The sequence below is a fragment of the Python bivittatus genome, unplaced genomic scaffold, assembly GCF_059951505.1.
Source record: "Python bivittatus isolate LINGU-HERP-01145 unplaced genomic scaffold, Pbiv_v1 ctg000050_np1212, whole genome shotgun sequence".
NCBI lineage: Eukaryota > Metazoa > Chordata > Lepidosauria > Squamata > Pythonidae > Python > Python bivittatus.
Window position 1 is genome coordinate 748,014 of NW_028277033.1, and position 14,038 is coordinate 762,051.

General features: G+C 38.5%; 1 protein-coding gene across 4 annotated transcripts in view; it reads right to left on the minus strand.

Moving 5' to 3' along the window:
* Positions 1-12,982, minus strand: part of MYOZ1 (myozenin 1) — a 32,531-nt gene extending 19,549 nt beyond the window's left edge. Inside the window, exons 1-4 of one of the 4 annotated variants that reach the window (XM_088128420.1) lie at positions 12,754-12,980; positions 8,905-8,980; positions 4,470-4,562; positions 216-397 (exon numbers count right to left, since the gene is read on the minus strand). In XM_088128420.1, coding sequence (XP_087984546.1) covers positions 216-397; positions 4,470-4,545 — 258 coding nt within the window. In that variant the 5' untranslated portion in view covers positions 4,546-4,562; positions 8,905-8,980; positions 12,754-12,980. Of the gene's footprint in view, positions 1-215; positions 398-4,469; positions 4,563-7,084; positions 7,108-8,904; positions 8,981-12,753 lie in introns of those variants that run through there. The other 3 variants (XM_088128432.1, XM_088128437.1, XM_088128426.1) reach the window with 3 other exon arrangements.
* Positions 12,983-14,038: the final 1,056 nt, after the last annotated feature.

The window sequence follows — 14,038 nt, forward strand, 5'->3', positions numbered from 1 at the left end:
GTCCTAGAGCTACCAGTCAAAAGGTATTATGCAGCTAGTCCATCTTTTCCCTCTTATGGATTTTATGGTATGGAAAAGAAGGAAGCAACAGTGAATTACAAATGGAAATTCCCTTTATAGATGCACATGTATTACATATGCACATCTGGGATCTAGATCTAGCCTCAATATGTGAATTTACCAGATGGCCCATTCCTGTGCCTGCTTATACCTACCACAGAATTGCTGGTGAAAACATCAGGGTTGTTTTCATATATGAATTTCTCTACTCTTAGTTGGCGAAGTTTAAACATCTTGGATCCCTTGTTGGTAAGGAGAGAGAGTTCTTCTAGCATCACATCCCTGGGAATGCTGATCTTCTTCCCGAGGTTCAGCTTGGACCCTTCTTGTGGCATGACTGAAGGAGTACAAGAAGAAATCTATTATAACAGCAGCAAACCTTAACCTGGGTTGCAATTCCTCGGCCAGTGCCACCTGAACAGCTCAACAAACTCTGCCTACCTAGTATTACTGATAAATTTTGCTTTTCCTGACAGAAATGTGGATTAGTGTATGCTGGAGAAGGAATTAAATGCCTGAGGATGGATTTGCAGAAGACCACCATGTTCTGGAATTGTTAAGCACTCTTCTCTCTTTCCCTTCCTTCTTTGAATATTTCTTTGTAAATATCTTTGTCTGACTTTTTCTGGATCTGACATTATTGCTGGATCTTCAGGCCTACCTAGATTGCCATCTGCAACTTTAACCCAAAACTAGCTTTGGTTACTTATGTCCTGATCACAGCATATTCAAATTATGTCTGCATCTGTGAATTGCTAGTCATTTCCATCATTCTGATTCAGATTGAATTTGTCCTCCCAGTTTGCAACAGTGGTGGTATCTTCAACTTAAGCATATTCTAATGGACCAATATGGGCCAGATGCTTTGGCTGCCTCAAAAGCACCTGAGATGCTCTCTTATTTGTTGGGATCCATGACTAAAGTAAAACCTATGACATTCCTCTATCCAAAGCTCAAGAATATTTTTTAAGTGGACATTCTTGGGATATTCAATAATGCCCTATCAGTGGATTTGTGTCCTTAAAAATGTTAAAATGGTATCGACAGATTTGAGATTAAAGTTGATTCATCAAAACCTTGTATTTAGGGTGTACTGGACTCCCCAAAGAATGTATTTGAAAGAGCGGACACCAGGTTTTTATGTTGGAGGTGTAAAAAACTTGAGGGTTCATTGATCCATATGATATGGTCATTTGATATCTTTTTGTAATAGTGTGTTAATGTATACTGTGTAAGTAGATTTATGGCATAAGCTTTGGAATCTGATTGTTTATCAGCATTTATGGTTGTATTGAGCCTGGGGGAGTGGAGGCAGCTAAAATAATTACTGTATATTGAAAAATTGTAAAACTAATATTATTCCAGATGTTAAGGAATGGCTTATGGAAATGGGTGATCTATCTGTTTTGGAAAAGGCAATATTTCCTACTAATCAAAAGATGGAGCAATATGTAATACTCTTTTTTTTTTGGTTTCTATTAATTTTTCTTTTCTTTAAGTTTAAATATTGTTTCATTAATTGTGTGGAGCTTTATTGGTGTTTTGTCATTTTTTAAAAATTTGTAAATAAAATTTAAAAATAAAAAAAATCCATCATTCTGAAAAAATTAAAACATGCAAAAATTAATCATGGAAAAGAAGAAGAATTAGGGTTATGGATCTAATTTATAAAATTCTTTCTTATTGGTGTAGTAAAGAGGAAGGAAACCAGACTGCAGAAAAGGGAGACAAAAATCACAGGGAAATGGAGAGGGAGAAAGTTGATCTGAAAGAGGAGCATAGATAAGCACCATGTCTGGAGAGCAGAAACAACCTTGCAATGGAAATGTGGGATCATACAACAGGGACTTGCTCCAACTAGCTTCAAAATGACATCTATGATATTCAGGATATTTAACTTCATTGCTCTGGTTCCTTTTACTATATTTTACTTAGGTTTCTGATCATTAATCCATCACCAGTGGATATCACAAACTAACAATTGCCTCTCAACTAACAGCAATCTCACTCTGATTATTTCAGCAGAATTAGCAGTGCCTCATACTGATGCTTGTAAGAAGATCAGGGTAGGCTACACACTAAGATTACTTCATGCCATCCTCCTGTTGTTCTCAGCGCACCAGCTTAACATCATGGTTTAAAAGCTACTGTACCCACATTGCTTGCACTAGAAAATAGATGTTAAAGACAAAGGAAAGGTCAATAAAACTACCTGCTATAAGACATTTTCAGAATTTATGTTTGAAACACCCTTGTAAATGAGGCTATGCCATTTGCAACTCAAATTGCAAGATGCTAAAGCTTTTTTTTTTTATGACTTTTTGGGTGATTCTCACTATAGTGCAAATAAAGATGGACAAATGCATACTAGAAGTTTTAATATGTGACAGTCCCAACTCCCAGGAACATATAGTTCCCCCCTGAGCTCAGTATTTGCTGTCTAAGATTTTGTTTCACCTTCTGCCTCAACAATTTTGATGGCTTGGCTGTAATCCTCACTTTTCCCCTCGTACATCTCTGACTGTTATTACTGATCACTGCATCATATTTCTGACTTTCCCTGAAATACCATGCCAACGTGGCTTGCATCACTGAAACTTGATAGGATGAAGGGGAGGTGTGAAATTCTCCCAGATGTGCCAAGTTATTAGGAGTAACCCAAAGTGTAGCTTAAGGGGTGAGAGCACATAGGAATTCCATCTCTCTGATTTGTTACCCTGTTCAGCATTCTACCTGATACTGAGAATACAAGATTTGGTGTTGGCGACATGTGATAGGATTCTATTGCTGTACTACCTTCTTCCAGAACAACTGTCTTCTAAATGAACTAATCAAGTGGTCTACGGTATGATGTTGAACAACCCTGAGGTTGGTGATCTTGAGAGATTTTAATATTCGCAACTGAGGTTGCCTTTTTTGAATCTACCTGGAGATGGGTAAAGCTAAAAACCCCTAAGTTCTCTCGGAGAGTGGAAGACATTCTTGCAGCTTTAACTGCTGATCCTACATAATCCTGAATTTTAATTATTATGATTGAAAGACATGGACATCTACACCATTTCTTCCCCATGTCCTGAATACTATATTCAGTTCAACTGAATATAGAGTTGTACTGGCTCCTTAGCTTTCTATAGAGCTGAAGGCAATGAAACAATTGAATTGATGGCATAAGTTCATGTGACATAATATTAAAAATGAAAATGACTGAACTGATCTTCAGTGATGTTAATGAAAAAAAGAACCCTTCCCTTGTTACGTCAGTATGATGTAGAACAGTTTCAGGCAGCAAACAGCCTATGACACCTAAGTCTGCATGATCAGATACTGTAGCAGAGCTTATGAAGGGTTGTTTTCAATTTCCAATTTATTTTGCAGATTCAACTGTTCTGACCTATGACAGCTGAACCACCCATATTTTTAAGAGTCTGACATACATTTTTAAATTCTTCAAAGCTGAAGAAATGAACAATTTACTTAGAGCCTGAGGCATACCACATATAATCTGAATTGAAATTACTGGGGGGTCTAGATGTATAAAATATAATCTTCCCCTACACATCCTATTGGCTGAAATCTGCTGGACTGAATGTATGGGCTTCAGAGAGAACCAATACTTCTTTGAGAGAGGGGGTAGTTCCTGCTAACCTTAAGCATGTGATGCAATCTCTTTTGAATAAATCAAATCTTGAGACTATCATCAAGAATAGCTTTTTGTTTTTTATTTGTGCATCACATTTATATAGCCACTCATCTCACAAAGCAACTCTTAGTCACCACTAAGTGTCCAATCTTACATTTTTTAGCAAGATGCTAGAGTAGATGATAGCCTCTCCAATCCATGTAATGTTAAGGGAAACTGATTATTTAGTTCCATTCCATATTCAGACCCAAGTTTGAGATTGTCATTCTGGTGGAAGCTCATGCTAGGAAATGGATACAGAAGTGCTGCCCTATCAGTTCACTAAAGTTGTCAAGGACTTTCAGTACCACTGACTACCGTATCCTTATGGGAGGTCTGGCACAACTGGACTTGAGAAGGATACCGTTTTCATAGCTTTTTCTAGAAAGGCAATCTCAGAAGAATGTGCTTACAAATCTTTGTTATTTTTACTTTTACATCCACAAGAAACACCTGTCTTATCCTTTGGATTTCAGCCTCTGTGGTTGCTTCGTTAACCACAAAAATGTTGGAGACAAATTACAGTGTATTGCTGTTTGGCTCTCACCATAATTTGACCACCATTTTCCTTCTCTATCTGTTTGACTGATCGAAGAATGTAGTTCTACATATTATGTCAAAGTGATTCCTCTGTCTGGGAGAAGGACCTCTATGTTTTCTGTAAAGCATTCTATAGATGCTAGGGAAGAATTATTGGAAAAGGAATTTATGTGCATGGGATATATCTTACCTTCTTGGGTTAATTCTAAAATGAGTTTAGTAGGTTTTCTCTTCTTTTTGGGAGCTGGGGTTCCTGCAAGAGGCATGCTGTTCGTGGGGTTTTCTGTGTGAGAATGGAATAGTGGAATGAATCTGATTCTTGTAAGATGCAGAACTAATGCTGTTTCATGATGGAACAATTTTAAATTCTACATATCTATAGAAAAGGTGACAGCCAACTTTATGTCTCCAAACAAAGGAACATAATATAGATGCATACAGAACCCTTCTGTATTTTCCCAGACAAACCCGTCACCAAAATTGCCAAGCACACCGAAGTTGCCACATCATGGCAAGTAATAGTTCCACTCTCTTCTTCTCTTGTCAGACCCAATTTGGAATACTATGTCCAATTCTGGACACCCCAATTCAAAAAGGACAATGACAAATTGGAGCAGTTCAGAAAAGGGCTATCAAGATGATGAGTGGTCTTTAAACCCAACTCTTCAGGCTGCCACATGAAGTGGAGAGTTTTTCTTCAACGGAGATCTTCAAATACAGACTGGATGGACATGTGTCAGTGGATCCAGCACTGAGCAAGTTGTTGAATTAGATGACCTCAAAAGTCCTTTCCAAGGTTATGATTGTACCAGATGATCTACAGGCAATGTAGTTCTTGCAAGAACTTCCCATGCTGGCAATATTAACTAGTTCCAAACCTTTCCAACTCAGTATCGTTAGACATGGCATTCTGTAAGTTAGCTCCTGAATAGGTTTGGAGTTTGGTAAAATTCCCCTGTCTTCATTACTGTCATTTCAAGGTAAGGTTAAATCCAGTATTCTTACATCAGTCTGCTGAGCAAATTGTTCCCTGTAACCTTAATTATGGAATTAATTGCCATTATGAGAACTTCTTTTCTTCCTTTTATCTAATGTTGTATTACTGTATTGTAATGACATTATATTGTGAACATTGTTGTATCAATGTATGTATTTCTGCTAATTAATTTGATATAATAAATTTTTTCCTTAACTGATTTATCATATTCAGCTAATCAAAATTTTCTATGGAGCTATAGCAATTTTTTTTTATTACACTATGATACACAAAAGAATAACCATGAAGAAGGAATTCAGTGTCTACTGAGAATGCTGAATGGATCAAAGGCTCTCTGCTTCTCAGTATAAATTGCTTTGATGTGGATGTGGGAGAGTGTTTTTGTGCTCATACACTGTATTTCTTCTGGCTTCTTATAGGCATCATTGGCTATTATGAGGTCAGATTGTTCTGTTAAATAAGCCTTTGGTCTGACCCAGTAGGGCTCTTCCCATTAAAAAAAAATCATAAAAATCAAATCACTACTTGATGATGGTTGTTCCTGAGTGAAATAATGGTCTTTACTGCTGTCTTTACTATCAGGGAGATCACTCTGGTGCCCAATGCACCCTATAATATGAGGCAAACCTTTCTAAAAGTTTTATTGGTTAGAAGAAAAAGGGGCAGTGTATCATCACAATCATCTGGAGTGGGAGGGATAGGAGGTACTTAATCAAGCTCCCCACTCCAACTCCTGGCTAGTGCTTAGCCATAACTTTCATAATGAGAACTCATAATGAGAACTAAAGTGGCAAAATAGAGGGAGTGTTCCAGGACCTGACAGTCACATATGCTTCCTGAATCATAGATTGCTGTGACATTGATGGGTACTGCTACTGGTGCCGATAGGAAAACATAATCTCAAGGCATCCTAGCTTGCCTATGGGGAAAGCAGTGAGGAATCATTGCATGATAGTTGTCACTGAGTATCCCAAAAGGTTGCTATAGTAATTTCAATAGTCCAAGTATGATTAGAAGCTTTGTGGCAGAATTGATAGGTGGGCTAGTCACAGTCCAGTCTAGGGTTTAAAACACATAAAGTTCTATATGGACAATTAAGATTCAGTAAGTAGAATAGAAAGTCATGATCATATTCAGGCAAAGATTAGAATTTCCAGTCTGGTAAGACATAGAAGGTAGAAGGAGAAGCTGTCACAGAAGTGGTTCCATTGCCTTTCTGCTGGAAATAAGTTCTACTGGAAATAAGAGCTTGCTCATTGAATAGACCACCCCATCCAAAGTGGTCTTCCAAAGCAGAAAGGATTATGTTAATCTCTGTAGCCCCACCATTTGAACTGTCCTGTCTCAGCTACAGATTTGGACTATTAAAGCGTATGACTTAGCAGGCCATGGGGAGCTCAGGCTTATAAAAAATACGCAGGATTCAGGCAGATGGTAGGGATGCCTACCCAAGTCTCCAGACTGTGAGGAGACAGCCTTACCTGGATTTTTAATGCAGTCTCTTTCCAGGGCTTCTCTACAGCTCTGTTATTAAGGTCAAGGTACCTAGAATAAGATGGCCCTGCTTTTATTACCGTACTGATCTGCAGGGGCACAGGCTGGGGTGAGGGGTGAGGGCAAGTTAACCATGTCAAAATGGCAGGCACAATTGGGTGATCAAATCCTGACCACTCTTTATGTGCACACAGTGCATGCAATGCTCCTTATGGAGGGGAGCTTTGATGGTCCAGTTGCACCCCCATTATGACACTGTTAACTCCTCCACGGATGACCCTGCTGCAGTGCTAGGTTGTCTGAGTTCTTTTTACCTTCTCTTCTGTTTGGTTCCCAGTGATGCTGTGAATATCTGTAAGTTCCAAAATGTTCTGCCTGGGATAGAAATAATAGACCTCATTATGTTTTGGCCCTCTGATCTTTTGTGTTGCCAGATTTTGTGTGGTGTGACATTGTAGCCATGTTGTGTTGTGTCTCCATATGTGCTTCCATATATGTTTTTGCAGGCTACAGGGCTTTTCTGGGGGTGGGGAGAGGCTCTGATTTTTTATGGGAGACAGTGGCCAAAACATAATGTAGATTCATGGAATTTGAACTGGAACATCCTGGCAACAACTTGGTGGAACCACTCCAGAGCTTGGATAGTTTTCAGTTCCCTAGACTTCTGATGCTGGAAGGGGAGCAAATGTGTGTTTTTATGTGGGTGGTTCAGATCTCACTTATTGTTTTATGCTGTTTATCTTGATTAGTTGTAGCAGCACAATTTCCATTAATACTGCAGATGTGGGTGCTCCCCCCGGCATCCATTACTCACTACTCACACTGTTTTGTGCTGGCCGGTGATTCCGTTCCCACCGGGGTGGGAAGGTGGAATGCAATGGAACCTGGGCCAGAATAACTTCAACCAGTTAGGATGGTTCAGTAACTTAATTCATGAATAAAACTTAGGCTCATGAATTAGGAAGAAAACTAATCTCAAAGAAGAGCCAGCAGAAAAGGCAATATCTATTGGTGAAAGAGAAATGTTTTCAATCCAAACTAAATTGTTTCAGGATAGTGTTTATTAAAAGAGATGGATCACATGGACAAGAAAATGGATTAAGAATCTCCTGAGGAGTAACTATGTTAGTGTGTTGTAAGAAAACACTAAGGAAACTTCTGAAGCTTCTGAAGAATTTATGAGAGCAGAAGTTTCAGTCCTCTTCTTAGAGGGAAGCCATTTCCACATGGGGTTTGTCCCTGCTTCCAGAGAGGCCCTGCTTCCAAAGCAGCGCCACACCCCTGTAGCCCTGATTGGGCTGCCAAAAGCCCCAAATTTGAGAGACATGAACTCCATGGGGCTGGGGGTGGGTAGTTTTTCCACTGGCAAGGTCTCCTGCCAATGCCTGGCTCCGGGCATGATGCTTCCCTCTTCCCCCTTCCCTTTGGCTGCAAGGCCTCTGAAACTCCCCGGTGCCCTTGCCCAAGGCTAGAGGGCTGCTTGGAGTAGCTAGGCTGGCTTCCCTTGTCCTCACCCAGAACTCATATGGTGAAGCAAAGTGGGCAGGGATGGAATGGAGGTGGGGAAAGTGACTTCTTCATCCCCTTATTAGTCAGGTGCAGGGAGCACATCTCGCAGTGGCTGCAGGGAGTACAGCCACAGGTCCCTGAGAGAAGATTTCAGAGGGCTTGGGGACTATGAAGGATAGCCCAGAGTTGTGCTCCAAGATGGGCAGCCATGCAAATCTTCAAAATAATAAATAAAATAAAATAAAAAGCAACTATAGCCCTGTGGAAGTGCTATAAAGTGAAATAGTAGAAGCAAAAAAAAAGATTGTGTTATACGGAAGAAGGAATAGGGTCACTGCAGAAAGAAATGGAAAAATGGCCATCATCTTATACACATCTTGGAGAATTAATGAAAATACAAGGCAACAAAAATTATTCTGTTAAGTTCAGTAAGTGAACATGAACTGTTAAGAAAAAAGTATTAAAATTAGAGGACTATGAAAAAAGTGAGAGAGAATGTTCAGTTGTATTGACTCACAAATGTTTGTTACTTTTGATGGTTTCTGGTTTTATAGACCTTATGGCATTAAGACCAGGTTACAGGATTCCATTGATACAGTAGCTGCACACAAGAAAGCAAACTTACCTGGAGATCTTTTGATCTCTTTTCAAGAGTTTGATGGTCAAGGATGAAGTTACAAGTTTGTTTAGAGAAGATGTACCTGTAGAAAGAATAATAAACATATAGCGGTACTGGAGGAGTTCCCCAGAATTACACTATGGGATTGCATAGAATTTATTATGTGTGTGTATTTTAGTGTATACAGGAATAAGAATGTGAAGTGTGACATAATTGGAAAACTTTAAATGTGATTTTAGATTGCATCAACTGAACTGTCCTTTGCTCTGTTTTGTGCTGGTCAGTTCCACTTTGAGTGCTCAGTCCTGGCACTATATGTAAAGAAAAAACTAGACAAGTGGATGGAGTGAAGAGCAAGAAAGACGCTCAGAGACTGGCAGATACAAAGTGAGACTGAGGGAAGTGAGTTTGTTCAGACTCAAGCAGAGAAAACTGATAGTGGGAATATGATATGTGGTATATATTATATGATAAAACTTATATAACTCTTCAAATACTTAGATAGCCCAGGTGAAGAGGCAGTCTCTTAGTGCTTCAGAATTCTATAAAAGAAATAATATAAAACTAATCTAGTTTATCCAGATGATGGGCTGCTGGCACAAATGGATTGCACCTCACATGGAAGGGTAAAAATATATTTATTAATTTTTAAGCTTTAATATACAGGAAAAGAAAAAAGAAAGCAACAGTTTAGTAAGGACACTGGAAGCAAAAAAGAAAAACCAACTGTTACACATGTCTTTTTAATGCATTTTATTTTAAGGGGCCTGGATGGAATGTCATCTCTGGACCTTGTGTGTCAATTCTCTTGAGATTTTTGTGCATATACATGAGAAAGAGCATATAAGCAATTTAATAAGGAATTATAGAAATAAAGTCTGTGCTGGATATGTGATATATGCAAAGGGGCTTCCATCTCGGCTGCAAAAATCTGATTTCATCTGGGAGAATGTATGTGTTTAGCAGTGCAATTTTAATATACAAATTCAGAAGTTGTTTCATTTTTTTCAGAACTGCTTGCTCCCATAGAATCACAGCCCATAACTAAAATCTTAATTATTTTCATAAAGTATATTATGCCATTCCTCCAGTAGCTCAAGACTATATCAGGTGGGGCCATTTTATTTTCATTAAACTCATGGAATAACTGAGGCGTAGAGGCAACCCCAATGAGTTTTGTTACTAAGCAGGGATTTTAATGTCTCTCAGTCCAAAATTATATTTGACGCAGTAGGTTTGTGATCTACAATATATTTGTTTATGTTTTCAAGTAACTGCTTAACACTGAATCAGGGAAGAATGGAGTAGTCTTTTTTAGAGGTGCCCCAATAGCTGTTTATATTTTCAACCATTTTATTTCGGTTTTCTCTGCAGTCTTTCTTTATCCATCATTATTTCACTGACAACTATTACTGTATTCATCTTTGCCATGTTATAAAATATAGTACTAACATTTATTTTGATCTTGATAAAATGTATTATTGCTACATAGGCTTTTTTTGATTAAAAAAACACCCTAGTTTCTCATCCATAAATATTGACAACCATATCTCTGCTTGCCTTGTCTTTCCAATATGGGTTGTGCGATATTTTTAGAGAAAGTTAACCATGGAGATCCCAGACTTCACTTTCTTGCCTAACAAACTATATTTAGCATCCAAACCATCTCTCTGACATTTCCCCATGTCATCAGGACCTAAACTTTTAAAGGCTTATTGGCTCTGATCCCTATATGGCTATTTAAGTATGTGAAGACTTTTTCCCTCACTGGAGATTTTAAAAATTTTACAAAATCTTGTTGGCATCATAGAAGCAAGCTGAACATTCATTATACTTCTTTCAGAATCTCACCACTATATATAATGGTGTTTCCTGTTATCCATTGCCTTTTTTTGACTCAGCATACAGCATTTTGTCTTTAAGGATGATACCTGAAACAACTGACAGATATAGCTATAGTACCTCTTTTCATAAGACAGATGTTGTGAAATATTATAATAAATGGAGAGGTGCAATTTGTTGAACATTTAAATCTTTAATATAGTCTTGAGATGAACCCTTCAAAGACAAGATATTCCCTTCTCAAAAAAGATTGTAAGAAGTAAAAAACCTCCTTTCTTAATTTTTGTTTTCATGGAGAGATTATTTACATCAGAAGGTGGAACAATAGCATGGAAGAGTTGATTGACTTCAGAATCCTTAGAAATAAAGACATCCATATTTCTTAAGAATTCAGTTGCCTTAGAACAGAGGAAACCAGTATTCTTCCATATGTTGGAAGAATTGTTCACGCTTGAAAGAAGGAATTCAACAAATCAGTTTTGTTAGTCTTGATTTGCTAACACAAATTAATTCTGAGGCTGTGGATGTATTTTAAAAGGAAAGCAGCATTGAGCTTCCAGTTTTATACCCAGAATTGTGCATAAGATATTGGGCATTTGCATACCAACGTTTCAGACATAGTGAAATAAAGAGGACTCCCTGACCAATGGTGCCATTATAGAGTTTAGGCATCCATGGAGCTGATTGGTCCTTCTATTTAAAGTAGAAGGAAAAATTGGCTAGTTGGACATCTAAATTCTGTTGGTTTGGCCATCTCTCCTCCAGGAGAAGGATTAGAATTGCAGGCATTAAACAGAGAGGATTTATGAAGTGCATCAATTTCAAATAAGATTTTATTTTCATTATCCTTCCATTTGAAAGGCAGAAGACAGTAATTATCATCTATCATCTATCATCTATCATCTATCATCTATCATCTATCATCTATCATCTATCATCTATCATCTATCATCTATCATCTATCATCTATCATCTATCATCTATCATCTATCTCTATCTATCTATCTATCTATCTATCTAGACAGACAGACAGACAGACAGACAAGTTCACACAATAATTCCTGATTTAAGCTCATGAGTTCTTGTCAGGGTATTCTGCTCCACTCAAAGATAAACTATTTTAATAGTATTTAATTTTATTTTTTAAAAATGAGATGTGAAGGCTAACCTTTGCCGTGAACACCTTAGTCAATGCAAATGAGGTCTCCATACTTCAACAAAATGATTCTGGGTGGGGTTTAATTACCAATTTAGATTTGTTTTCCATTAGAACTGTTGAATCTGTGTCATATTTTTGCCAAGTGCCAACCTGTCTCATGCAGTTACAAAATCAGAGGCAGCAGTAGAGAAAGTAAAACTGGAAAGCTGTTATTTTTGCATTAAGAAGGGTATAAAACTGTCTGACAAGGCAGCAGTCATTCTACCTGATCACATGGAGAATGGCAGGGAATTTCTGCTTTGCTGGTGATATAAGTTAGTAAACAGGACAGTCTGGGAGGAGAAAATATTGAAGTATATCCAAGGAGAAGATCCAATCTCTTTTGACATTCACCAAGGCCAAGAAAGTGACAGGCAAAGTGAGGCAGCCATCCAAAATGCTCTAGGCAGCTATTCAGAATGCTAAAGCTTTTAGAGTAGTCAGTGAAAATGTTGAATGGATCACTTCAACCAAAAAGGGATTTCAGTGGATTCTTACAGCACTCCAAACAAGTGTTTTTCCTGTGCCCCCCCCTTTTTTTAATGGAAGAAAAGGCTCCTGCTGAATTTAGTTGACAGAGGTCATTTCAAAGTAAGCCAACATTTAGTGATCAGAGAGAGGAAAGAGGATTTCGGCAGAAGTCAATAGATACAAGTGCTTCTGTTGGGACCCTTGCTTTTCTTGTTAATCCTCAGTCCCACCAACAGGCCACTTGTTGCAAGGTAATATGAGATAATGCAGACTTTAGACATTTTGTCCTTTTCTCTCCCTTTCTAGTTATCTTTACTGGCTCATAACCACTCAGAGGGACTCACCTTAGGCACGCATCCACAGGCCACTCCACGGAGCCTCCAGTAGCAAGAGCAGGGATTGGTGTCTCTGGAGTTCCTTGTTTGGGTGATTCTGCAGGAGGTTTGGTAGCTGGTGACCCTCCTGGACCTGCACACCCTGCTCCTGGTCTGCACAGCACAAAGTGCTGATGGGGAGTGTTTTGCATTTGACTCTTGGAGACTCTGCTCACATAGGCATCCTGGAGTTATTAATAGTTAATGGGAACTCAGAGTCCAAGGATCTCAGATAGCACCAGCAGGGGCAAGGCTGGGAAGGGGGAAAAGGACACTTCAGCATCCCTCAGTAACCAACACTGGGACCAGGTCTGAAAATCCCTCTCCTCCCACAGACAACATTATTTAGAGTTGTACAAATATGATGTGTACTCTATATGGTTACTGTGAATCACATAAATATATCAGTGGTGGCAGGGCATGCAGTGCTCCAAAGCTTCACACTGTGCAGGTTAATGGACGTCGGGAGGTATGGGCAGATCCATCTGGGTGGCTCTATCTGGAGCGAATTATGTCACTGAGATGGATATGCAACTGCTTTTTTTTTCTATTCCTTAGTCTTGAACCAGAAAGAAGACACACTACTTTCCAGTGTGCAGGCTTGCCAACCCAAAAATTGTGACAGTCAGAATAGTATTTTTATTTACTTTTAAAAGCCATTTATAAACTGCCTATGTAGAAAGGATATCTGATGTAAAGGAAGTGACGGGAGACTGAAAAAAGGAAAGATTGGGATGGGAAAAAAATCTACAGAAGGAATAGAAGCAGTAAATATATCAAAAAGAAACTCAAAATCATAAATACATAGAACTAGGCTGAGTGGGAAGGTCACATAGTGGTCACATAGAAAATATTTTATATGAAGGTTAATGTTGAGAACTCCTACAAGCCCAGCTTGAATGAATGCTTGAGCAAGAATCTCAAGGATCAGAATACAACCTCCGCAGAGAACTTACTGTAGAAATGGCCTTGGGCCTGACAATTAAAAACTTCCAGGTGAGGACGCTAATAGTCTATCAACAGTGTAAAACAATCTGGCTCTTTAAAAGTTTATATTAGAGAAATCAAGTGCATAACATGAGGCTGAAGAATGCAAAGCCAGCCAGAGCAATTTCCTAGAAGTAGTTCCCAAGTTTGGTTCTGCATTTTGAAAATACCCCCCCCCTCTCTCTCTCATTTATCTATCTCTATAATATCTATCTATCTCTATAATATCTATCTATCATCTATCATCTATCTATCATCTATCTGTAAA